This window comes from Ambystoma mexicanum, chromosome 5q, assembly GCF_040938575.1.
Source record: "Ambystoma mexicanum isolate Mex_15411 chromosome 5q, UKY_AmexF1_1, whole genome shotgun sequence".
Taxonomy (NCBI): domain Eukaryota; kingdom Metazoa; phylum Chordata; class Amphibia; order Caudata; family Ambystomatidae; genus Ambystoma; species Ambystoma mexicanum.
The window spans coordinates 580,727,738-580,755,669 of record NC_090933.1 but is presented as its reverse complement, the minus strand read 5'-3'; the positions used below and the strand labels follow the sequence as shown (position 1 = coordinate 580,755,669).

The window sequence follows — 27,932 nt, the reverse complement described above, 5'->3', positions numbered from 1 at the left end:
ATGATCATAAGTTATTCATAATAGAGAATGCATTCCTTAAAAAATGTTTATGTTTGCAGAAGAGTACTCCAAATACTTCTCGAAACAATGGACCTTAATGTTACCATGTTGACCAAGATGTGATACTTAAGCCACTGTTATTTTGTTCCAGAATTTGGTCATCCGCACTCCTATCCAAATTTCGTGAAAGGCTTATTGATGTTCTGAACCAGCAGGGTGGTCCTTCAATGACTTAGTGTTAATTCCCTTCTTCTGAAATTGAATCTTTTAGATTTCTGGTCCAATCATTCTACTGTTAACAGCAACACCAACCATTTGATTAAATTAACATTCATGGAGTCTAATCAAAGAATCAGCCAGGTCAGATTGCCAATGATCTGAACCTCTAAGCAATTATTGGTTATCTAAGTGTTCTTGGATACTACCTGGACATTTTTAATCCGCAATTTGCAAGATCGTTATTTTAGGTTAGGTACACTACCTATAGGCTGTGTAAAGAATAAGTGGAATTTGATCTCCAACAGAACCTGCTTGTGCTGTATTGGCATCGAGTCATTTTATTATTTTTTATTCTTTTGTTCTTTATTTAAAGATTTGCAAGCTGCTTATCTGATCCCTTTAAGGAAATGATTTGGCATCATTGTGTCAGTGATGCCATAAACATTTGTAGATAAACTACACATATTAAAATTCCCCTAGCCGCGGCAAACTTCATCTATAGAGTCTGGCTGCAAATAATTAAATGGCCCAATGTTATTACTACATCATTTTTGTATACCCCTTGATAGGTCTGTTTAGTGTTCATGGTGCCAAACCTATATAATGATTGGTAAATATTTATATATTGCATTATCGGTTGCCATTCTATTGACTGATTGTATTGCAATGTTATATGTACTGCTTTAATGACATCTGTCGAAATAAAGCGGATATTGATGGATAATGAGGACTAAAAAATGCAGACTGCTCTAGAGCTCTTAATATTATTAGAAACAATAGGGGGCAGCACAAATATTCTTCTATAACCTTTGTAGATCGGACAGAAACATAAAAAAGTGACATACTGTTTCACTTGCATTTACACAAAACAGACAACTGTCCGATGTCTTTCAAGCCCATTTTACCGCAATTGTTGCGAGGGTTAACAAATCTAGATTGTGCAAGCAAAGCCTGCTTTCTCAGACATAATATCCACTCCAAATATGACTTGCATACACTAAAGAAATTTGTGCAGAAATACTTGATAGACTTAGGCCCTAATTTGGCACTGCCCAGGAAAATGGCACATAAACCACTACTCATAGTTCGTCTTAAAGTTACTAAGAAGCACATTCAATTATACACCATCTTCTTTCCATAGATAAGGCATTCTTACGTCATATAATAGCAGCGTTATGGATACCCAAAATATTCATTTATAACCTTATGATCCTCTTTTGTCTCCGTAGTTTCCACATTATGTTTTTCTGTAGCGCCAATTTGGCTGTTGTGTTGATAAGGAGCAAAAAAAGCAGGGCTCTTAACCAGACAGCATGCATCATGGGTAACAAACTAAACGCAGAGTAATGGGGGATAGTTGGTGCGCACACTAGTGACTAGCTTCATTTTTTAAATCCTTTGTTTTTGCTCTTCTCAATAGCCTGGTTGGAGGCATAAATCCCAATATTCCGCCCTGAGTGTTAAGCCTGTATCTTATATACTTCTAAGGTTTCCAGCACAACTCTCACCCCACATTTATTGAAAATGTTAAGTTAGTGACAGAGTTTTGACTTAGGATACAGCTATCACAATCGACAGGGCTCCCAACCAAGAGCCATTTGCCGTTAACCTTAAACCAAGGTATTCACATTACTCTACCTGTCTGATTTTCTATCCATGATAGTCAAGCAATACTTATTGCTTGCATTGTATATTACAGACCATAGATACCGTTTTGGCCAGGTTAACTTCCATCATTCCTTCTGTGCTTTTAAGGCCGTAAGTGGCACACTTTCCTTTCCCCAAAGTTGGAAACTCAGGATGATTATTGCGTTACATGAAAAAGGGAAAAGAAATCATTATATGGATTGTACCATCCAATATAATTGCTGGATGGAGCTTCGAAAGTGCTAGGTTGCCTACGTCATGTGAGAATTCCGGGATGGTTCAATGAAAAGTCAATACAGGCAGATACAGGTGCTTTGGATTAAGGCGCTATATAAATAACACATCATCATTACTCAATTGTGCTTTTGGTAAGATATGGAAGCAATTATTCAAGCCGCAAACCTATAAATTAGTTCTATCTAAATATGTTAAAAAGAAAGGTAAATTATTATGTTGGTCTTTCATGGATCTTTTCTCCACATTTGACTTTGTGGTTTGGAGGCAACCTGTTCAATCTGTAAACATGTGTATTACAAGGATGATGGAAAAAGTGGTGCCGGATTTTTCAATTTGCCACGCTTAGGTTGCCCATTTTTGCTTATGCCAACAATGTGGTCTTATTGGGAGGCACGCTGAAAGCCCAATTATCTTTAATAGATAATTACATATTTTTTTAAAATTGTTATATGGTTAATAAAATCAACCTTTAATATTATACAAGAAAGAAACATATGCAATGCATTATTTATACAAAAAGCTTAAAATCAATATTTCTTAAAGAACAAATGAAACAAACATTTCTTTATGCTTTCCTAATAAAAACAGCAATTACCAAAATTCAAACAAACCATTTCAGAAAAGATTTCAATTATTTCTTTAAAGGGAATTTGCCAATATTTGTTCTATTCTAATAAATGAAAAGACCTCAGGAAACCCCACAGCAATCATATCTGAGGTTACAGAGACTCCCAAACATCTCTCCCACAAATATACCAAGTCAATACGATCTAGGGAGTGAACATTTTTTTTAAAAGTATTTAGTAAATAATAATAAGCTGATGCACATGACATTCCAGCACCTAATGCTTTATTGTTTCTATAAAATTCTCAACCCTACAGAAAGTTCAAGGAGAATTTCTTTGGTCAGATTTAGATTCCATAAAAATCTCAGAAATTCACTACCAACTGTAAGGAAACCATGGTATCAACAGTAAGACGACAGACACAAGTGATCACAGTTCAAGGGTGTTGATTGACTTAAAAAGGGTGTGAAAAACGCCCATCTAATTTCTAAATCTACAGATGGGAGCAAGCTACGACCATCAAATAATAATAGCGCAGTCCTAGTCGAGCCTTGTCAAAATAAAAGGTTCCTATACTAAAAAGCCTATTGCCTATCCCTACCTTGAAATACAACAAAACGTGAAAGGGGTATGAAATGCAAAAAAGAACAGTGTCCAAAATGTCAGAAGGGTAGAGAAATAAAGTTCCCTTTCCCCACGTTTTTAGCATGGGGTAAGAGAGCACTCGGGCTCTATAGCACACTCCGGCTATTTTTAGCACGAGGAGGCAGTCTCTAAGGCACGGCAGGACCTTCTAAGCTAGGGTCTCTTAACAGTACACATTGTCTCTCGCTCGCAGAAAGTCTTGTTCAACCGAAAAGATTCAACAACATAAAGTTCTCTTCCTTTCGCTTATAGCACATATCGGGTGGATCATCCACCCCGGCGTCTCCCTCAGCTGTGCTCGGACTCGCTTCACTTTCAAAGACACTGTAGGGCCCCCTCGTTCAGGCTCAGACCTTCCTTTCACTGATCGTAATGTCCTTTGACTTGAGTAACTTCAATACTATATGTTTGTCACTGCTGCAGGCTCCCCAAGACCGGGCGCAAGCCTTTCTTTCATTCTCTTGGGCATTTCCTGGGATGGAAGACTTTCGATTGTGCTAGGGATTTTTCTTAGACCCTTGCAGGACCACTTTGATCTTTCTATCCAATCTCAAAAGTTCTATTTGCAGTATACCATCCTGGCAGAGATCTTTCGACTGGGCACCCACGTGGTGCCGGACCACCCTGCTATCATGTAAAAAAAGGGTGTCTTTCTTCCTGTCTTCTCCAATGTTCCCCTTTTATCTGGATCGCCTCACTTGCGGTTTCACCAATCTTTCATCAGTGACACTCTTGCCGCTGGTAACCTTTGTTCAACACAGCTCAGCCTTGCACGAGTTCTCTCAACTCACCGGCTACCTGGAGATGGGTCTCCCTCGCCATGCCACTGCCTCTCGCTCGCTCTGAGTCAGCATCTTGGCTTCACGTTCTTTTCCGGTCTCTCAAAGCTCATTTTTATGCACTCTGGCTTTCCGGGTCCTCCCTGTGTTCCCTGACTTCTCCCCAAAAGTTCTTAGGGTTCTCTCTCCGTCGGGTTCGGACCCCTCTGTAATCTACACAAAGGTCTCCCTCAGCCGGGCTTGGACCCCTCTCAGTTTTCACAAAGAACCAGTTTTCGACTTCCAGTCCCAGAATGCACTGCAGTGTATTTTGCTCCCACCTCAAAGCTCCCCAAAATGGCATTTAATGGCTTTAGGAGCTGCAGGAGTTTCAATGGGGATGTGTATTGAGGTCAGGGTCTTAACAGAGACCTGGTCTTGCCTGCTTGGCCCAAGGGAGGAGCTCTGGTGTGGCACCGCCAGGAGACCCCAGCTGGCGCTGGTTTTGCCTCCTGGAGGTACAGTTCCCTCTCCACACTGCAGCCTCCCCTGTGTTCAAAGGTCCAGTGTCTGGGCGGTTACCTCCTCCAGGTCTCCCAGGGTCTCTGCTGTTCACTTTATCTTCCTCTGGCTTCTCGGCACCTTCCAGCATCCCCAGCCCGCTCCAAATGCTGTTTCTGGCTGCTGATTTTATACTCGAAGATAGAGTGGATTGGAGTCAGGTGTGAGTAGTAGTCCCTCCCTGCCTGACCTCCTTATCGGGACAACATGGAGACTGTCCATAGGAATCCATTGGTCCTGGATTCCTATGGGTTATCCTCATGACTCCCATCTGCCTCTTTTTCTTCCCAGTCCTTGGGTATTTTAATAGGGGAATGGGATTATGGAATTGTGGTGTTATACAAAAAAAAAAAGGATAAAGATGTGGATTTTTGTCATGAAAAGGGGTTTGAATGTAGGGTTGTTGAAAAGTGGCTTTTGAGGAAAGAGGGGTAAAACTCATGTGGAATTTAGGGATGGTCTTTGTTTTCCCTGATGGTTTCACCTTTTCCTCACAGAAAGGTACTGGGGTATGATGGGACTTTCTGGTCTACACTGGAGCTCCTCTCGACTGGACCCAATAAACCACCTCCTCCTGAACCCCGACAAAACTGAAATCATGGTATGCAGCAATACTTCCCTTCTCCCATGGCCCCCCTCCCTCAGCCCACCACCCCATCCCTCCAATATAGTCAAAAACCTAGGCTGCACGATGGACTCTGGCCTAACCCTCTCCCGCCAGAGCAACAATGTTTCAAAACGATGTCACTACCACCTCAAACTTCTTAGACACATCTTTCCTTACCTTCCTACCCCAAAAGACTCGCCACTGTTATGTCTATTGATATGTCAAGCCCTTTACCTGGGAGCACCAGCATACCAACTCAATAAACTTCAAAGAGCCCAAAACGCTGCCGCCAAACTCCTCCTCTCCCTGGGACACAGAGACCACGTCTCACCCGCTCTCCGAACCCTAAACTGGCTCCCAGTCGGACGAAGGCCCACCTTCAAGACCCATTGCATTATTCACCGAGCAGTGCACAAGACCGGCCCAATGTACATAAAAGAAAAGTTAAAAAACCTACCTCCCTTCTCGCACCCTAAGATCAAGCACTGCCATCTTTCTAGTGATTCCATCTCTAATTCTGTAAGGATTGGGGGATCCGCCTTCTCAACCTTAGCGCCAACTCTGTGGAACTTACTCCCCCCCATATTCGACACACCCAAGACTACATGACCTTCAGCAAAGCTCTAAAAACCTGTCTCTTTCCATTAAACTGACTAAGACCATCTAAGGTGACTGAGACCTGCAAACCGATGACAAATGTTCAACGAGATCAGTAGCAATGACACCACTGAAAGGACCTATTAAGTCACTAATAAGTTTACTCTGAACGCAGCAAACCCAAACGCGCACTTGAAATCGGGAATACCGAGCTAGTTTTAGATCAGAACTCCACCCAGACACTCACCTCTCCTATCACTATGCTCTCTCTCTACTCTACACCAACACACAATTAGAGCACAGCTACACCCCTCGATCAATTCGGCCTAGCTGCTCACATACGAACAATACTCCATGAACACCTCAACACCTTCTGATAAAACGTATCTATACCCACGAAATTCGGGCCTAGCTGCACACATAAGCGTCCTACAAAAGCCTAACGCAGCCAAAACCCAGTCTTGGTGACATCCCTCCAGACTGCACACATTCAACTGATATCAAATACCACCACACCTAATGCTAGAAAGCAGCTCCACCATCAGGAAATTGCATCAGCTACGCAGAAAATCGGTGCACCCTACTACACCCTACTCTCTAGATTGGCCTGGACTGCAGTCCCCGAGGGCGTTCAGTCTACCAGCACTTTCATACCAATGATATATAGAGCGCTATATAAATGCCAAATAACATAACATGATTGGAGTCTTGAAATGAGTCTTGAACCTGCTGCCCGAATAGCGATAGCTGCAAGAGTATTGGGTTTTCTTAGTGACATCATCTTTAGTGGACATGAGGCACTGGATCCTCACTCATTTCAGTGGTTCAGTCGAAGGAGAACATTGAGCTTTGATTTCACGCTAGTCTCCTCTACATTATCGCTATCACGCCTGCGATAGGGCCGCACATGAGGACAAGCCGACAGCTGTAGACAAGCATACACAATACCTTAACTGCAGCTAGCATATGCAATGGCCTAAAAGGCAGGTAAAACTATTTTGTGACCAGAGGAGCGAGGACGGAGCAAAGGGAACCTGGAACTGCCTGGGCTAAGGGGCAAGAGGGAACGTCGCTAAATATTAAAAGGTGCAAGGGCTAGGAAGGGGGTCAGGCCGCAGAAAGTAATGTTCGAGGGACATCTTGGGTGTCAAAAGTTGGGGCATACAACAGCACTAGCATCACAGGGGATCACCCCCTCCCAGATAAGAGCATATCAGTTGTTCGCTGCAGGGCCAGTGGGACTGAGAAAGAGACCGAGGGATCAGTTTGTGACGATTACGTGGGGTGGGAGCAATACTTTGCAATCGATATACATACATCAAGAGCAAGAACATTTCATTTTTACCACTATATTGGCTCAATTCTGAAGGCAACATTTAACTTAACATGTGCTGCTTAGCATCTACTGCCATTTTCCTTCAGCTGCCAACCTATTTAACAGCTAGATAGCCAAACTGAAATTTGCAGGAGCTTCAGAAAATACAAGCAGCCAATATTCATAGCCTGGCTTCGATTGCCTCAGTTAAAAAAAATGTTGCACTCTCAAACAAGCATTTTATGTGTGCGATTCTTAGGCACTCGATTTCTCTTTCATACCTTGCGATTGGGGATCCCAAACCTCAACAACCTTAGGAAAAGATGACAAACCTTACATTTACTGAATATGTTAACATGTTTTGGCTACCAGTGGATGAATACAATAGTTCTAGTTAATGACACAAGTTATTTGAAATTAATAAGAATGGGCTGGGAGGCAGTTTAGAATCCTAATCCTTGTCTGGACATTTTACTGTATTTGCATACTTTGATCGCTTCATGAACAATATTCAATACAATATGTGTCACAAATTATTAAAACTGTTCCTTACATATTTCTAAGAAAAGATGGCGATCAGAATGGTGCCCTGAAAAACAAACTACAGCAAACAAGTGAAACCCAAGAAATGTGCAGCCCTTCAGCATTGTGCAGTAAGCTTGATATTACAGTGGCAATCAAACCTAGAGAATCTGGAGAACATGCACAGAGATGAAAATCTGGCAATTGTGTGTCTCCTCCCACCCCTGCAGTCGATGAAAGCCCATATCAGGATTGAACTTCAGTGGACCAAGAGGGTGAGGAGGTGGTCAGGATAGCTGGGTATTTTGACTACAAAGAGGTGCCACAGACAGAGGCTGGGACTGCTGTGGTGGGACTACACAATTCTACAAAGGCTGGGTATTTTCAAAGAAGTTAAATTAAAACCTATCCTATTTGATGAGCAGATGGGTCTGCTTTTGACAGATATAGGCCAAGAAATGCTAATAAAGAGGAAAGAAATACAAGTAATATGAAAAGCATTGCTGGACTTAAAGAAGAAAGCGTCTGTATTCCAGCCTGCAAGCATTCAAGTTGTAGCATTATCTTTATCAGTTAATGTCTATAGCTTTTTAACCAAAGTGCAGAGGGACGGTGCATACCAGAGTGGAACAAGGAACATTAGCTCATCTGTACAACATGCAGACTATGCTTTCATCATTCATGTTTCCTGCTCAGTTGTGTTTCTACATTTAAGGGAGCCTTCAAAGTATTCCCTCCCTTCCCCCATCTTCAAGCTATCATCAACTCCCCACCCCACCACAGTAGCTGAATCAAGCTTAAATAGGTTATTTTAGGCATGCAAAAGTGGTATATTTGGACTATGCATGCATTCTATGTTGAAGTATTGCAATATGTGAGATCTACAGAATGTGTTTAGAACAGATAATGTTCAGCACCTTTATCAGTCAAGCGCTTAAGGGTGGAAGTTTGGAAAAATGCCTAGATGTTCTGTGGGTCCCAACGGCAACTTGGGAAGGACAGCTAAACTAAAATGTAATTTATTTATTTGAGCATTTCTATAGCGCCCAAAACCCAGAGGTATCTAGGCTCTTGAGTTTAAGAAGTTGGTTACAGGCATATAATTCAACTTTTCATCATTGATTGTAATACAGGCATAAGATACAGTACATAAGTCATGCAAGAGCATACATTATAATACATTTATTTTGAGATTATACACTTTACACACATTTACAGGCCCTAATTTGTTACTTGACTTGAAGAAATTATTTATTTCTGTCTGTGGAATCCTATGCTAGAAGAGGATTCCTGTAGCTCAGAGACACTTAGGGGGAATCTTGATTGAAAAGACGAGTTTTAAGGCCTTTGCGGAATGACCACAAGGATGTGTCAGTCCTCAGTGTTAAAGGCAAGGTGTTCCACAGTGTGGCCACGATCACTGGGAAGCTGGAGCCGCCAGCTCTTTCTGTCTCCTAAATCTTGGTGTAGAGATTAGGCTGGTGTAGGAGGCCCGGGTAGGCCTGCTAGATTCGGTTTTAGCAATTTGATTACGGAGGTATGCTGGGGCATTGTTAGAAAGGCATTTGTGAGTAAGCAAGAGGACTTGATATTTATCAAATCTGCCCAGTATCTCACATCAGAGAACTTAACAGGGGGGCCTGCTCTAAGGGACCCAGAGTCCAAGTCCAGGCTTCCTAATCTAATGTCCAAAGTCCCAGGAATATAGCACCCAGCTTGCTCCTTGGTTCACTCAGAGCAGGCCTCAATATTTGCACTCACCACCAGCTCTTGGCAGATGCTAATTTACTTTTGGTGAGACAGAAATAGTCCACTGTGTGTGTGGAGAACTGAGGGGGTGAGTGCCATTGTGCTTTGCTAGTAGATTCAGTAAGGGAAAAATCTCAGGTTGCAGTCTCAGGGTTAAAGCGCCTGGCACGATTCTTGGCCTTTCTTGGGTTTCCTCTTGGTTGAGGTCTTGGCCCACCTTGCACTGCTTGTTGCCTTGTAAGGCTCCTTGGTGCAGCAAAATGCTACTAGCAAGCATTTTTTACTCTCAGTTTCTGTAGGAAATTACCTTCGCAGCAAAGATTTCACACAAGGTATTACCTAAAACTTAACAGCAAATATTATTTTCCATTTCAAGTGTTCACCTATCAGGTGAACATCACCTTCCAGGGCATGATTCCGCAACAGGTTCCAACTTTTCCCATTTAATCTCTGGATCCTGTCAAGGTCTTGGAGATGACCCCCAGTTACTGTATTTGGTTATATATAGCACAAACCTTGCTAGGAAGCTACAGAGCGCTGCCCAAGTAATTTGAGGTTAAGCGAGGTTAGTGGAATGGGAGCTAGATGCTATACTAGTCTGGATATCCCATACTACAGGGGTGGTAAATATGTAGGCGAAGCAGGTCCTAGCGCACCCCAACCCCTAGATATTCTCTCAAGAGCAGCGTCCTTCCTGATCTGTGGCATTCTAATGGGATGGGGTGTAGCAAGTGAAGGACTGGTTTCTTTTTGCATGCTAGTTTAGTCTCGAGTCTCAGAAAGGACTGGCTCCTAGCGGAGCACTTCTCACCTGAGCCCACAAGCTTTGTGGCTAGGTAGGTTAGTGTTCGGGGAGTAGCTATGTTATATTTCATGCAGGTGGTTTTGAAGAGCATCATGGCTGGCATGGGTAACAAGTGTAATTCTCTTTGGTGCAGGGGTATGAATTCACTGTTTGTTATATGGGTTTTTACGTACCTATAAGTGACTCGGTGTGTCAGTGACTGTGTTGGATGTCGTTTGTAGTCTCCAAGTCTATTCAAATGTTAGTTTTCAGGTGCAGTTAGGTTAATTAATTTAGGGTGGGTATCTTGTTGATTAAGGACCGGGGCGGGGCGGTGAGCCATACAGGTCCTTGTGGTGAAATGCTTTTTTTTGTCCGGATAAGATTTGAGTTTAACAATCTGAGAATGCTTATCCTTCCAACATTTTAATAGGTCAATTTTTACAGTATACATAACTAAGAACACAAATAAACTTACGCATGCGGGCAAATATATTTAATGTGAGGACTTCTGATGCCTGCCATTGCTTCTGCCCATCCATGCCTGTTGAAAAACATGTACAAGTTAAAGCTAGATCACTGCAAACTAGTATTACCACACAGCACAATTGATGCACAACAAATATAGTAGTACCTCAGTTCTCTAATGTGTTCAAGTTGAAGTACAACATGATAACCAAACAATACACATTTGTTGTTTCTATGAACTGAAGCATAAATGGAAAGGCAAGCAGGAAAACAAAAAATGGAAAAGCAAGTAAACAAACGTTCTTACTGAATTTCAGGCAAAGTGGTTTGGAAAAAACCATGCAGATTTTTTTAGCATATTCTGTAAACGTCTTAAAAGGATTGGTATTGTGCATAGTTTTTCCTAACTGCGGGAGTGAGCAAAACCTACAATGATTCCTTATGGAAATTCAGGATGAACAAATTCCCCCTCAGCACTTAAGGGGTTAGAAGCGATCATCAGCATGTAAAGTTATAAATTAGCCCCGTAAATGAGCACCGTGGGCTGTCATTTTAGAATGAGTCATTGCCACTCTGCAACAAGTATTACAATGCAACAAGGACAGATTGATAACTAATTCTGATACTGTTCTGCAGAAGCTACATTCTGTCTGAAAGTAAACACAGGGCCACACAGCGTTACTGCACTATACTGTAGACAATATTCCTGAAAATTAAAAGGTCAAACACCAGAGTACAGCCCACACTGAACCGAGATTGTGAACACCTCAGGAGGAAATGAAAAGTCAGAAACCATACAGGTTGAGCAGGTCTGTAGCCCACCCGGGGCCAACTACCAGAATATCCTAGTAGGGGGTAAGCTGAACATACACCCCCCATCTCCCCACTGATGGAAGCAACTGACAAGCGGGGCTTAGCAGGCCCATAACTCCCGCTGGTTGAGAATACCCCAGGGCAGGGAGAGAAAAGCAACAAAACAAACAGGGCTGAGCAGGCCCATAGCCCAGACAGGGATAATGATCTGAATACCCCAGAAGCGAGGGAAAGCAAAGTAACGAACCAAGCAGGGCTAAGCAGGCCTGCAGCCCAATTGGGGCTATCGATCAGGACCCCAGGAAGGGGAGAGGAAATCATTAACCACCAGAGGGCTGGACAGGTCCATAGCCCAACCAGGGCTTATACAACGACTAACCTGTGAGGAGGTGAACGACTGGAGACGCCCATCTGAGTGGACCAGAGTTGGAGCCCACTCAGAGCTAAGTTTGTGAATCAACCTGAAGGAACAAGTGAACTTTGCTGTTTTTGCAAGTACTTGCCTATCCAGGTCAAGAGAACTCATCCCAGCAGAGACTATATGACTACACGACGAGACCATTATTTAAACCTGAAAACCAAATCATGAACGAGAAGAGCCTGTTAGGAGTCCTTGGTGGGGGTCAGGAAACCAGCCACCACAAAAGGGCAGTAACCCAATACTAAGCTGAAGCTCAGTTTCTCTTTCTTTTCCTAGCGGTAGTTTAGACAGTAGGATAGGGTTGTTTCGGACAGAGGACCGAGTTTATTTGTTCGACATACTAACGAGCACGGGTTCGTCATTTTCTAGCATAGGGAATCCATCATAGAGGTAGAGAGTAGAGAAGGTTTTCCTAATTTCTTTAAATCAACATTTAAACAAAACTCGTCCTCCACCTATGTCTGATTTATGCACATGCACACCTGAGATGTAGTCTAATGTCATTCACTAAGGTACTACGGATGATTAAAGAAATGTTTTGATAGAAAAATGATGCACTGTACCACTTAAGATGCTTTAGATTTAATTACATCTGCAGAGTTTTTGTATTCTAGGTCATTTTTGCATTTCTTTCTGAAATAACATTTGTCTTTTCTTACAGAATGCTTATCCCCAGGTAAAATGTTCAACACTTCATTTAAAACCAAGTCCTGGAGTGGTTCATCATGTCCAGTAACCCAGGGATGTCAACTCGTGGTCGCTAGAGGTTGCAAGAGCGACCTCTGCTGTCTCCCCAGCGACGCATGGCATAATTCTGTGACCTCTGGCCTTGGACTGGTGCTTGCTCTTTTTAAAAATAGTTTGTTGCTTCAACAAACTATTTGAAAAAAACAAGCAAGCTCCAGATTGCCTGACGCCACCCAGGCCTGGACTGTGGAAGCGGTGTGGCGCGGTGCCTTCATGGCTGTTACATTATGGTTTTGAGCTATGATTGCTTAGCAACCATAGCTAGTCTGGGGCTGAGTGAGGGCAGAGCAGAGCTCTAAGTGCAGCAGCCAGCCACACCAAGACACCTGAGATTCCTCTCTGGGCTGAGCAGACCAACCTTGGCCCCGCCTCTCCGACCAGAAGCCTGCCTCTGCTCTCTGATGACAGCAGCCCAAGCAACCTGCAAGTGGCTCTTGTTGGATCGCACTGAGGTCCGAGGCGAAAAGCAAAGGTAAATGCAAAGAACTGTGCCACAAATGTCTCATTTTAATTATCTTGGAAGGTGAAATGACCAAGGATGCCCACCAGCATTAAACACTATGTGAATAGCAACGTTTATATTCAGTATGCCTTGATGGTCTTTCTTTAGAAAGTATTGATTTCCCACCACAGAGTGCTTCCGAATATTTGTTAATCACCCACTGGTGGTAATAGAGGAATGGAGCTGGAAGTCCCAGTCAATGCTCCAGACGAGTAGTGCGTTTACCTGTCAAGGCCCGTCCATTCGCGCAGGCACTATTTACCAACAGATGCCCCCACTCTTGTGGTTGTTTAATACATAGTAGCGGTGGGCAGATGGCATGGCGGCAATGTCTTTGCATATGGCAGCAAAAAGTTGTGGTCATCATTGCCTCGCCGTCGGGCACAAAGAACATAGGCCACAGCAGCATGTGTGGTATCTCACGATGTGCCCCAAGCCTGCTATTGTGCGGTCTGTGTGTGCATTGCCCGTGGGAACAGCTAGATGTGCAACAGGGGTGTCGTGGTGTAGCCGCGCCTGTCATACAGTAAGGTCCAAACCACCAGAGTTTGAGAGTTAACATACTCTCTGTAAATATTATTATGTAATGTCCCTGTAGGTATGGTGCTCTGCTTTGCATCGGCCCGGAAGCGCTCCTGTAAGGGAAGGCGGTGGAGGTTAATTGAAGAGGACCCCTGCCGAGTACCTTGCCGGCCTGGGAGCCTGGCCTGGTTCTGAATAGGCCACAATTAAGAGAACCCCAGCCTTTGTTGGGTGTTCGCCACCACCACCGTTATGTCCCGTTGAAATTCTAATGTATGAAATGACAAAGGCCATTGCTCTGTCAGTAGGGCAGGCTTACCAGCTCTGAAATCAACCACAGATACCGCACAGTTGAAAAGGTTTACTTCTAATAACCCTTTCAAAAGAAAAAACAAAAAACTGGGAACTGAGGGAGAAAATGGTGAATCCGAGGCCTTCAGCAAACTGTATTTATGGTAAGGCACGTCCCTGCCCCAGCCCTACGGCAACATCTGCCTTAGAGGGACCCACATCACCCCTCACCCACAGCTGGGGCCTCGGGGTGTTTACATTGCTGGCAAGCATTGCACCCCACCAAGCATGGTCTGTCCCTCTCCTCTGACACTCTACCTTCTTTTCACACACCTGGGATCAGGCCTTGACGTTCCTCTTCTATTTCAATTTATTTACTTTCTCCATCCTTCGCTTCCAATCCTCTCTGCTTGTCCTTCCCATTGAGCATGCACCAGTCTTTCTTCCCCATTAGCTATTCCTTACTCTCCTGCCCATCACAAATTCAAATATGACTGGCGTTACCCTTTTCAACGCAGACCACCCTCACCACCTGTCATACTAAATATTGGCAATCCATCACATACACAAAAGCTACACCAGAGTGTAAAATATGTTCTGCAGAGGCACTTTCTGAGATCAATGATTAACGATACATATGTTGATCCATTCTTGTATGAAATGTATATCACTTTACAGTGATCTCATAGCTATATTTCGAATGGATTGCGTCTTCCCACGTATTCCATATCTTTGTTATATCCATTTCCAGCTTGTTGGCCTCAGACTTTTGTTTTCAGTACAAGGCGCTGCACGTCGATGTCCCTGGAGTCAAAGTCCCTCGGAGGCCTCCGTATCGATGTCATCACAGGTATAAATAGCTGCGCGCAGCGTCCGTTGCTCAGTTCCGTTTTGCAGGTACCCAGGTTGGGTAAAAAACTCTGCAACATATAGGACATCGGCTGCAGACCCTCCTTATTTATCTAAACACCGACTCCAGAGAGTCTAGTAGTCCAAGCTGCAACTTCATCAGGCAGACAGTCAACATACCCCACAATCCCGCAGGATCGTGACGACAAAAAAATGTGACGCCATGGCCAAGAAGGTCTTCTCGGCATGCAGCATGGCTCTTAAGTCTGCTAACGGCACATGCACGCTGGCAAGATTCAGCCACACCCTTTGTCCCTTTTACTCGGCTTTCGGAAAGGGCAGAGGACAGCCAGCTCAAAGGGGCCAGAGACGATTCACCCATGGGGGACGGGGCAAAGGTACCAAGTCCGCATCCGCAGGTGCTGCCTTGCCTCCAGCATCTGCTTCAGCTGCCCCAAAACCACTCTTACTACACAAGACACCAGTAGGAGGCAGGTTAACTCAACATCTGACAGAATGGCAGGCTATTACGTCAGATGCTCTGATGCTTGGGCATTGGAGACAGTTGCCCAAGGTTACTGCCTGCCTTTCCTACACACTCCTCAGAGTCATCCACCGGGAAACAACTCTTTGATGTTTCCAGACCCACTCCTTATGCAGGAGATATTGGAAGAGGGCGCTAGAGAGCCGTCCAAGATCCGTGTAGCTCCCCAAAGATGCTGAAAAATCGCAACTTCCGTGGCACCCAAACAGTTCGAGGTCTCCAGTCACCGAAAGCTAAGGCGTTTCTGCACAAGATCCTGCAGTTATTTTCCCAGCCACCTGAAGTTTCGTCCGCGTGCGACAGGCAGCGAGGTGTCCCACCCCCCCTCCTCCCTTCATCCGTCTGGAGAACGCAGCCTTCGCCGGAGCTGCAGGGGACCGGGTGTGCACAAGACAGCTGAGCCGGCAGTAATACCATGGGGCGCCGTCTGCGCCTCGCCGGAGCTCCTGCGGCGCAGAGTGGAGGGAGTGACTGTGCGTCCGCGACGCTCGTCGGCGCTGGCCCGGAGCTCCCGCCGCGCTTCGCCAGAGCTCCTGGGGGACCGAGAGGAGCTGGCGGTTGCGCGGCTGCGGCAGCCGGCACGAGACTGGAGGACCAGCGGAGCTTGCCGGTGCCGCGGACGGCGGCGCCGAGACTGCAGCCCACACAACAGCTTGGAGCCAGGTGAGAGCGCTCTGCGTCCCCCCCATGATCGCGGGAGCCCGCGGCGGGCCCGCTCAGCCCCCGGATTTCCCGCGTGAAAGATCACCAGCTAGCGATCACCGCGGCCCTACAGGGCCTGCCAACTGCATAGTCACTGGAGCAGAAATTGGGCCTCGGCGGGTCGAAACAACGAGGCCCCGCTCCCTGGCGCCACATCCATCTCAGGGCCTTCAACCCCGCCCATGATACGCAGCGAAGGACTGCAGACAAATAAAGCGAACCCACTAACCTGAAGCCCACATTAAGAGACTTACAGAGGTAGGCCCGTACAGTTTCACACTCATAAACAGAAGGACCATCCTACAGGTGGTTACCCCATTAACCTAAAGGTGCCTAAGACCACACCTGCAATACCCACCCAGCACTTGATGAAGAGAAATCAGCCCAGACCTCGGTGCAGCCATACCTCCAGCACTCGATCGCAGCCAAGTTCAGACTGCAGCAGCATCCAAGATTTGCCTGAGAGCTAACCAAAGGGCGCAAAAACCCTAGGAGCGTTGGCGCTCTCTCCACTGGCGCAGCACGAAATCCCTCCTCTCCTCTTCCTAGACACTACAGAGGCAACAGTGTGGAAAACAAATCTGAGGTCAGTGCACCACAACACATGCCAGAGGCCCCCCCGGCCATCTAACCACCAGGATACCCTGCAACCTTCCAGCTGGTCCGCTCGGGCGCGTCCCACGTCGTCCCCCAGGGGCTTTGCCGCCCACATTCAACACAAAGATGGGGAAAAATGACAGGTCACAGAGAAAACTGAACTTTGAGGGCTGTTCCTCCACCAAAGCGACTTCCTCAAACAGTAGATCACTATCACCCAATCAAGAACCGCCCCACGAAGTGGAAGAGGCACAAGAACTCGACATTAGAGAAATTCTGTTAGACCTCAAGGCAGGCATAGGAGGCCTAGGGAGCAAACTGGACTCTCTCTCTTCCAAAGTCGACCAGCTCCAACATCGGCTGGACAAGCATGCTGACAGACTGGACACTGTCGAGCAGAGGGTCTCCGACCTTGACGATGGCACAACGGCCTTAACCTCCAGAGTATCCTTATTAGAGGCGCAAGTGAAAGCTGTGAGCGCCAAGAACGAAGATCTCGAAGGATGCTCCAGACGGAATAACAGAAGGATCGTCGGTGTTAGAGAGCATCAGCCCACTCAAAGAATCGGAGCAGAGATCCTATCAAAGCTCTTCGTCGTCGAGAGAGCCCATAGAGTTCCTAACGCAAGACCTGTCGCAGGAACAAATCCTCGGCCCATCACAGCAAAGCTGCTCAATTACAGGGATCGTGATGCCATTCTAAGAGCCGCCAGAGACAAAGGTGCATTCCAATATGATGGAGACAAGATTCAATTTTTCCCAGATTTCTCCCAAGCAGTCCAGGCACAAAGACGATTTTTCACAGCAGTGAAACGCAGACTGCAAGAAAATCAAATTCAGTATTCCATGCTTTTCCCAGCGAAACTCCACATACAATACGGAGGCAAAACTCAGTTCTTCAACACGCCTGAGGAGACTAATGAATACCTAGACCGCAATGGCTGCAGACCCGCCCCAAACAACGGAAACCCCCAAAGGGGAAATAGACCGAGAAGAGATCCACCATAAAGACCCATTCCACAATTGTCGCAAATAGGAGACATCTCAGCAACACAAACGTAACAACATCGCCACCACGGAACAGACTCATATCGGGGTTGGGAGCCAGCCTCCTCTTAGAGGGCCACTAGCGCCCCTAGCACAGCAATGTTGACTGTTTTGTTTACAGGGGACTGTTTACCAAGGGCCAGTTGGGAGTTGCCCATACAGGAGAGGGTGGGCATATCGTGGGCCCGGAGTACACCAGTCGGCATGGTAACTCCATGTTGCGCCATTTGTTCTTGTTGGTTGACGAGGGACCTCCCTGTTGGCCAGTTGGGGGATGCCCACCCTAAGGAGAGAAACGTTACGGGCCTGTTGGGGTTTGCCCGTGGACTGTGCTCCCAGAGTACACCAGGACATTTCAGTGCCGCCCGTTCCCCGCCGCCCTCCTATCCCCCATCTCTCAGCCCACTATCAATACCGCCACACCATTCAGGCACCCTACCTCCGTGCATTGACCCCTACACTGGGCTAAACTTAGCCACATCAATGTTGATCATTGGAAACAAAAAGTGGTCCAACATAAAGACTAGCTCAACCCATTCAATGTCTTGACTTGGAACATAAGAGGAGGAAATATCCCGTCCAAAACCAGGAAAATCCTCCAATACCTCAGATGACACGAGGTGGACGTGGCCATGATTCAAGAGACTCACCTGCTCCAAGGGAAAGATCCTCAGTGGGCCAAGAGCTGGGGCTGCCACAGGTACTTCTCATACTCCTCCTACTCTAGAGGAGTCGCCATCCTCATACATAGGAGGATCAGCTTCCGCCTGGTCCGCACGGTGAAGGACACCGAGGGGAGAGCGGTCCTAGTAAGCGGCATCATAGCAGGCCAGAAAATGACTTTCATCAACTCCTATGCACCAAACGTGGATGGCCCTGACAATTTTGGATGGGTGTTAACTCAGCTCTCCACTCAAAACCCGGCAACCATAATCTGGGGAAGCGATATGAACACGGTATTAGATCCAACAAGGGACAGATCGAAAGCCACTCCACAGCCTCTTTCCAAAGCTTGCCTCCAAATAAAGGAAATCTGCAAAGCATTAGATCTGCAAGACACCTGGAGAGTTTCTAATGGGGAACTACGAGATTTCACCTTTAACTCTGCGGTACACAATACGAGCTCCCGAATCGACTACCTCTTCACCTCAGCGAATGGCCCCTTGTCAAGTGGCCGGTGCGTGATGAAGTATTTGCCTCCGAGCTAAGAGAGGAGATCAACGTGTTTCTCGAAGCCAACATAGGATCGGTCCCCTCTGCTGGCACAATCTGGGAGTCTCTAAAATGCTTTATTAGAGGAGTCTGCCACGCCAAAGAAAACAGCATCCTCAAACTCATCAGGCGCGAGCTGACAACCAGCGAAGAGAAATTAAAACACCTTGAGCTCCAGAACGCAAACACAGTGGACCCAAGAATAGCAGTCGCTCTGAAAAAGGAACTGCAAAAATTCAATTCCACTGGACCCCTCAAAGCAGGCAATTGCAGTTCTCCATGATGCCGAAAAAGCATTCGATTCGGTGGAATGGCCGTTTCTGTTCACTGGACTCACCAGGATGGGACTGTGTGCCCGTTTCATCAAACTTGTTTCTCTATTATACACCAAGCCACGAGCTAATATTATTGTAGGCACAGCCAAATCAGCCCCAATAGAACTACAGCGAGGCACGAGACAGGCCTGCCCACTATCGGCATTAATCTTCACCTTGGTAATGGAACCATTAACCTCCAACCTTCGAGAACACCGCCAGCAGAGGGGACTCATCATTGGACCACACAAGCTCATCATATGCCTCTACGCCGATGATGTGGCACTGTTCATACGCGACCCCGAGGACAATCTGAACCCTGTCATGAGGGAAGTCATTAAATTTGGAGCGGCCTCCGGATTAAAAATCAACCAATCAAAATCCATCGTATTCCCACTGACCCCAGCCACCAAGCAGTTTACAGACAACTTCCAATTCACATGGAAAACTTCCAAGGTCCGATACCTGGGGATACACATGTCACTGAATCAGCATGAGGTGTTTCGAGATAATTACGAAGAGGTGGTCAAGTCCCTTCAAGAAAGGGTGTCACGTTGGAAGACTCTTCCACTAACTCTTTGGGGAAGGGCCTCCCTGGTCAAGATGGTGATCCTGCCAAAACTGCTATACCTATTCACCAATATCCCTTTGCTGCTATCGCAAACCTTTCTGAAAAAACTAAAAAGCTTGGTCCTGGAACTACTTTGGGCGGGCAAGCCAGCCACAGTGGCACACGCAACACTCACACTCCCGGTTTCGAGTGGGGGGCTGGCCCTTCCAGATTTGGAGAAATACTTTTGGGCAGCGCAGGCTCAATACCTCAGTCATTGGTATGCCACTCAAGTAATCCAACCTCATGTACAAGTGGAACGAGCCTTGGCAATGCCTAACCTACTGACCGCTGTCATCTTTAGCCAGATTCCCGTCCCCAGCACCACAATGAATGTAATGCTCTTGACGTACAAAGTTTGGAAGACACAAGCCCAAAAGCTCAGGGTACAAACACGATACTCTCCTCTTTTGCCCGTCAAGTTTATACCAGGAGTTCCACTGACTTCAGAGAAAGTATTACACTAATGGGTCGGAAAACTACATATAAAAACCCTAGGGGACCTCTTCACGGAAGATGGCTTTCTAACCCCAGATCAAGCAAAATTGAAAGGGGGCAACACTGCACTGGACGTATTCCTTTACTTCAGGACTTGTTACACCCTGCAGACCCTCCTGCCCGACTTCCCGTGTCAACCACCAACCTGGCAACTGCTGCATAACGTTATTCAGGCACAAGACGAAGGTAGGCTGGTGTTGCAGATCCATTGTCTCCAGCACGACCCCCATCATCACACGCGCAAAATCCAGATGGGAAAAGCCACTGCATATATCCATTTCTGAAGAAGATTGGATCTACATCCTGAAACAGACTCAAAAAGTCGCCCTCAATTCACGCTTTAAACTTATCGACTTCAACTTCCTTCACCAAACCTATTACACACCAGAAAAAGCCAACAAACACCATCTGGATGCATTGGCAAAATGCACTAGATGCGGGACTCCTTCAGCAGACTTTGTTCACCTCGCTTGGGAGTGCCCCGAACTAATCCCTTTCTGGAACCAAGTCCTTGAAACGACAGCTGCAATGGTGGGAGAAGCGATACAACCGAATCAAACAGCAGCCCTATTAGGCATGACAATGTTACTTTCCGCTCCAATAAGGAAACTGGCTAGGGTCCTGCTGACACTAGCTCGTAGGAGAGTTGCCATGGCCTGGGGCCGAGGTCCCCCCCAACAATCGCTGCCTGGCGCAAGGACATTCTCTACTACCAGGATGTAGAAACAGACTTTATTAAACTACTACCCTTACATGCTCGTCCTCCGGACATCTGGGGCCCTCTGATACTGTTCTTGATAAGTGAAGCAGAAGACCCCTCAGCAGACACCTCAGAAACGGTGGGTACACCTCGGTGAAGGCATGGGCCGTGCACCTCTACTTCCTCAAACCGAGAGACTGGATGGGTACAATACTTACCAAAGGGGACACTGAACTCAAGAGAAGGGGTGGGAGAGAGGGAGGTTGTTTGGAGGGATTTGGGTTATGGCGCAAAGTTTAAGTCCACCCTAATGTGGGTGTGAAGTTCTACTAAGTTTTAAACACCAAAAAAAAAATTTGCAAAAAAAAGAAAATGCAGGAGATTTTGGACCTGCTAGAGAAAGGTGCTATAGAACCGGTATCTGCAACAGAGAGGAACAAGGGTTGGTTTTCCCCATATTTCCTAATTGCGAAAAAGGATGGAGCAATGAGACCCATCTTTGACTTACGAGAATTGAACAAATAAAGACAAGTTCAAGATGGTAACCCTTTCTCAGATCCTTCAGGCCTTCCAACTTCAGGATTGGTTGGTATCTCTGGACCTTCAGGATGCTTACTTTCATGTGCCAATCCATCTCAAGCACAGAAAGTACCTGAGGTTCGCCACTGGCAGCTCTCACTATCAATTTCAGGTTCTGCCATTTGGGCTGACCTCCGTCCAAGGGTTTTCACCAAGGTAATGGCAGTTGTGGCAGCAAGTCTCAGGAGGGTAGGGATTCATATCTACCCCTATCTGGACGACTGGTTGATCAGAGCAGTGTCCGCAGAACAAGCTCGAGATCATCTAGATTAGGTTTGCCACTTGCTCCACAAGCTGGGCTTCTTCCTCAACTTCAAGAAGTCCCATATGATACCATCACAAAAACTCCAGTTTATTGGAGTAGTCCTGAACACATCCCTGGGAAAAGCCTCACCACCCGAGGTGAGGGCTAAAGGTATTCTACAGATGGTGACCACATTTCGGAATACCCAGCATCTGCCAGCCTTCGATTTCTGAGGTTGCTCGGCCTCATGGCATCCTGCATTTTGCTAGTGCCAGAGGCTCGCCTGAGAATGAAGTCCCTCCAGTGGGCTCCAAGGACCCAATGGTCGCAATTCTCAACAAAGATGTTAGATCTCCGGGGCCATGGCTTGACAGCCATGGGATCCTGTATGATCCTGAGGCACACAAGTACACTAAAACAGATCCAGGACTGGATGAACATGCAAAGCGTATAGTGATTGCATCCGCGTGCAACACAGAAGCAAGAATCGGTACATATGGAGACAGAAACAGTTGCATGATCTCGGGACGAAGCAGGCAAAATGGCGACCATTGCCAGACAAACTAAAATGCAAGCGCACTAAAAGATGGATTGTAGCGGCCGCAACGTGGCAGAGGTGAAGACTGCTGAAGCTGCCGGGAAAAGATACAAGAAATCAAAAGAAGCAGGCAACCCGCCTCCCACTGAGCAGTGCGATAACGGCATTGCGGAGAGATAGTGGACAGCGCAAGAGATTGCGCCCCTGCGGTGAGCAGCACACTGTGGCGCAGAGGTGGACTGCCCAACTAGACGGAGGGGGGCCCCAGGCGCTCGTGTGCTTAGACACAAGCAACCCCCCGCGTGCCTGGAGTCCCCTTGGCGCGGGAGACGCAGACCGAACGTCGGATGAAGAATGAGCATGGGGGGGAGCTGTTACAACGGGCTAACCGCGGGCATGGAAAGTGAGAGGAATAATAAAACTCTTAATTACCTCCCTCATCTTCTCCAGGCTCTTCTACTGTTCCTCCCTTCTCTTCGGTCTCCCCTCCTCTCATCTCTCCCCTCTTAAATCCATCTACCACTCTGCCATCCGCTCCCTATGCCTTCTCTCACCTCTTGATTCTATCTCCTCCTCCCTCACCTCTCTAGGCTGGCTCTCTTTTCACTTCAAGTTCAAGTTCCTCTGTCTTGTTTTCAAATCACTCTATGGTCTTGCCCCCCCCCAACCTCTCCTTCCTTCTTTGTTTCTACACCCCTTCTCGCTCTCTCCGCTCTGCTAATCTTTTCCTACTCTCTCCTCCTCCCCCACCCTGCGTCCCCTCCCACTTCCGCTCCTTCCAACTCCTTGCTCCCTTCCACTGGAACCGCCTCCCCTTCACATCCGCTCTTCTCCCTCCTACCCTACCTTTCCCTCTTCCCTAAAATCTTATTTCTTCCACTCTCCTCCCTAACACCCCACGTTCCTTTCCCCCTCCCTTCCCCACTACTCTCACCTCTTACTACTGCTCTTCCTTACCCTTTCCATCTAAACTATCTCCTTCCTCCATTCCCCCGCTCGCATCTAGCCTCTTCTTTTCCTCTCTTCTTCCTTCACATTCCTGCATTCCCTCTTTCCCCGTCCTTACCTCCTCTAATATCTACTACTCCCTTGCACACCTCTCCCATCCCTTCTCCCTCCTCACCCCCGCAATTTTGTAAGTTGTTCTTTATACTGTTTTCAGGTTGTGGTTCAATTGCCATCTCATGCTTGCTGTATTGTTTACTTGTTCTCATGTTTGTTTGTTTGTTTGTTTATTTTATTTGTATGGCGCTCCAAACCCAGAGGTAGAAGGGCGCTTAAGAATTTGGTTACAGAGTTGAGAAGTATCTGTGTGTTGCATACTTCGTACAGGTTTATAATATATACATATAGATACAGTGGTCAATAAACAGAACATATGCAGTGCGTACAATATACAATTTTCAGAATAAATACAGTGTCTAAGCCAGTATCCGCGCGGGTCTAGAATTAGTAGTGTTATTCTTTGTTTAGCAGCCAGCTGATGACCTGCTTCCGAAAGATCTGGAAGGATTCGACAGTTTTGATGTTCAGCGGTAGGGAGTTCCAGAGTTGGGGGGCAAGCACTGTGAAGCTTACCCCTCCAGCTCTTTTTAGGTGGAACCTGGGCACTAGTAGGCAAAGAGTGTTGGAGGATCTGGTGAATCTGGTGGCAGGTTTCAGGGTGAGTTTATTAGCTAGATAAGGTGGTGCTAGGTGATTGAGGGCTTTGTACGTGAGGCAGAGGGTTTTTAGATCAATTTTTTGGCGTATGGATAGCCATTTGCAGGCTTTCCTGGTAGCAGAGATATGCTCTTGTCTGGGAATGTTGAGGGCTGCGCGCAAGGCGTTATTTTGTATTACCTGCAGTTTGTTGAGTACGGATTGATTAGCGCCTAGGTACAGGCTGTTACAGTAATCCAGTTTGGATTGTATTAGGGCCCTGGCAAGGGTGAGGCAGCTGTTGGGTGATAGGAAGGGTCTGCTGGCCCTAATGAGCTTGCCGGTATAGGCAGCGGCTGAGGCGGTCATATTAGTGTGTTTGCTGAGGTTGGTGTTGGCATCTAGATAGAAGCCAAGGGTTTTTACGCTTTTGGCTATGGGAATGGAATGACCATCGATGGTGATGTTGTTATAGCTAGGGTCAAGTTTGGTAAGAGTGTTGGGGGAGCCGACGATTAGGAGCTCTGTCTTCTCATCATTCAGGCAGATACCATGGGAGGCCATCCATGCCTGAATGATGGAGAATATTTTGTTGATCCGGGCGGAGTCTTCTTGGTAATTACCAGAGATAGTGAGGAGTATCTGGGTGTCATTGCGTAGTTTGTGTAGGTGACACCCAGATGGTCCAGTTGGTCAAATAGAGGCTTTGTAAATATGTTGTACAAAGTGGGGGATACGCAGGAACCTTGTGGGACCCCGCATGCGATGGGGATGGGGTCTGCTGCAGCTGTAGTGGAAAAGACTTGTATGGTTCTGTTTGCCAGGAAGGATTGTATCCATGTGATGGCAGGGGGGGAGAAGTGGGCTGCGGTGGCCAGGTGATTACAGAGGACCTCATGGCTGACCAGGTCAAAGGCCGCTGAGAGGTCTAGGAGGAGTAGGATTGCGGCATTGCCTTTGTCTTTAATTTCATCAATCTGGCTTTTGAGATCAACAAGGGCGGTTTCAGTTCCGTGTTGAGGTCTGAAGCCAGATTGACGTATTCCTAGCAGTTGGTTGGATTCTAGGTATTCCTGAATTTGGAGGTAGGCGACTGTGTCCAGGATTTTCAGTAGGAAGGGGACTGTGGTAATGGGCCTGTAGTTTGTGGGTGTGGCCGGGTCGAGGGATTGTTTTTTCAGGAGAGGGAGAACCCATGATTGTTTTAAGTTGCTGGGGATAGAGCTATTGGTGAAGGATAGGTTGATGAGTTTGGTGATGAAGGGGGAGAGCTCTCTGGCTGCATCTTTTATGATCTGAGCCGGGCAGCTGTCTCCTTTACAGTTAGAGGGTTTCAGGGAGGTGATGATTTTTTGAACTTCCGGGATGGTGACTTTTTTGAACGAAAAGCCTGCGCTAGTGTTGTTAGGTGTGGGTAGGCTAAGATTGGTGACATTATTGTTGAAGAGTTGTTGCCGTTTGTTTTCGATTTTGGTTTGGAGTCCTAAAATTTTATTGTTGAGGGCGTTCTGGATGTTGGTGCACCAGGATTTGTCTTTCAGGCAGGTTTCCGGGGGCGAGATAGGGTTTTCTAGTTCCTTCAGAATTTTGAATAATTCTTTAGTGGAGGATCCTGCCTGAGTGATCCTGGTGTTGCATGTATCTTTTTTGGTCCTGATTATCTTGTTTTTGTAAAGTGAGGATAGGTTAGTGAGGTTGAATTTGTTTTCCGCAGTGGGGTTAGTCTTCCAGGTGTGGTGAGCCTTAGCTTTCTCTTTCCTGAGTAGTTTGAGCTCAGGGGTGTACCACGAGTTCAGATGAGCTTTGGGTTTAGCTTTGCGTATTTTCAAGGGGGCAACAGTGTCCATTGCTCTGGCCATGGAATCATTGAAGCTGTCGATCAGCAGGTTTAAGTCAGCGTTAGCTGGGAGAGCGTTGAGGTTAGGTAAGACCAGTGGTAGTAGGGCTTCAGCAGTGATGTTGCGTTTATTCCTGGTGGGGCATGCTGGTGCCATGGGGTGCTGATTGGGCAGTACCTGATTGGTGTTAACCTCGAGGGGGATCATGTGGTGATCGGTCCATGCCAGAGGTTGGGGGTCTTTGCAGGTTGTGTTGCAATTGTGGGTTGCTACCCAATCAAGGGTTCTGCCTTTTTGGTGGGTGGGGAGTACAATGAGTTGAGTGAGACCATGATCAGTTAGGACATTGGCTAGGGATGCAGCATGTGCATCGTTTGGGTCTTGGTAGCCGAGGTTGAAGTCTCCAAGGATCATGATTTGTGCTGTTGGTTTGGAAATTTCGGTGATGAGGGATGTGATGTCTTCTTCGAAGGTCCCAGGGGGACCTGGGGGTCTATATATGAGGTGGATGGTGATCGTGGCTGTGGGGGAGGTTTGTAGTTTGGTTGTGAGTAGCTCGCAGGATGTGAATGCGACTGTGTCGGTTGGTCTAAGGCCTAGGGCGGATTTGGAGATGATCGCTACGCCTCCACCTCTGGCGTTAGGTCTGTCTGCTCTGGAGATATTGTATTTGTCTGGGATGGCTAGCGATAAATAGGGTCCGGACGCCTCATGAAGCCAAGTTTCTGTTAGGGCTAAGAAGTCCAGGTCATTGGTAAGGATGATGTCTGCAATTTCTGTGGGGTGGGCAGCCAGGGATCTGACGTTGAGTAGGGCGCCTTTTAGTGGGGGAGGAATGGGCTTGTTTGGTGCAATGTGCTTTGTATTAGTTTTGGTGTAAGGTCTGGAGTTAGGTTTAGAATTTGTGGTGGGGAGCCTGGAGCCTAATCTGTCATTGCGGGCTGTGATGTTGGGAATAAGGGAGAGGGGGGGTTGGCCCGGGCAGCTTAAAGCGGGTGGGAGGTTTGGTGGTCATTTTGGTTTGGTTAGACTTAGCAATGGGACTGTGGTGGCTGTTGATGGGTAGGCCATGGATGACGAGGGATGCGGATGTGAGAGGGTGGTGGTAAGTGGAGGGGAAAGGGGGTGTGGAGGGTAGGAACGGAGTGGGGCAAGGGATGGGATGGTGTCTGGGGCACCCTAGTTTAGCCAGGCCGTCCTGGTGGGCTATGTAGCTATTGTTGCTACAAGGTACATTGTCCTGTATTAAGCAGAAAGGGAACATGGTTAGGGCGAGCCAGAGGATCATGGTCTGAGAATAGCGGTGAAGTCTGTAAAGCACTTTGGAGTAAAGGGCTACATAAATTCAATCAAATACAAATAAGCACAGAGGACACAGAGACTCAAAGATGTGTAAATGCTGGGCTATACTGCATGCTATGCAGGACATGCATGGCAATTAAGGAAGCCCCCTGCACCATAGTAAACCGAACTGAGTTTGTGCTACCAGCACCCCCAGGCACAAGGAGCTGAAGAGGCATTGCACATCAGAGGCACGGTAATACTCAGGACCGCTTACGCAGCGACACTGTTGCAAGAAAAGAAGTGTAGCGACAACCCCGGTCCACACGGAGCTGACGAGCTGCTGTGTAGTGGGGACATTCTGCAGCGCATGTGCGCTCGATGCCTGCAAAACACAGGTTGGGACACGAATTGTAGGCAGCAGACATGCGAGAGAGGGTGGTGAAGTGGCCCTCGTGACACAATGCTCCCTCACTGCAGAACGGCAGAGCAGATATTGTGACACACTTTGCGGCACGGATGTTATTACTGCGCAGCCAGAGGAAAGGGGTCCCGGTCCGGAGACAAAGCACCAGAACAACAAACATTGGTACCTGTGAGCCGCAGCAATATAGCTGGCACACACACACACACGCGTAGACTTGCTACACTGTAACTGGAGATGGAATCAAGCTTTGAAGGCAGGGAAACTGACGAGGTATTCGGTCCAACGGACCCGAGGTGGAGGGATACTCCATACTAGCACAACACCAGCTAGCACTGTAACT

The 27,932-nt window shown here is 46.9% G+C and overlaps 1 protein-coding gene across 2 annotated transcripts in view; it reads right to left on the bottom strand.

The window, feature by feature from the left end:
• The window catches only part of LOC138497518 (acyl-protein thioesterase 1), a 1,189,877-nt gene that overhangs the window by 924,026 nt on the left and 237,919 nt on the right, over nucleotides 1–27,932 (bottom strand). For both annotated transcript variants that reach the window (XM_069621049.1, XM_069621050.1), the window contains exon 3: nucleotides 10,686–10,751. In XM_069621049.1, coding sequence (XP_069477150.1) covers nucleotides 10,686–10,751 — 66 coding nt within the window. The remainder of the gene's footprint in view (nucleotides 1–10,685; nucleotides 10,752–27,932) is intronic.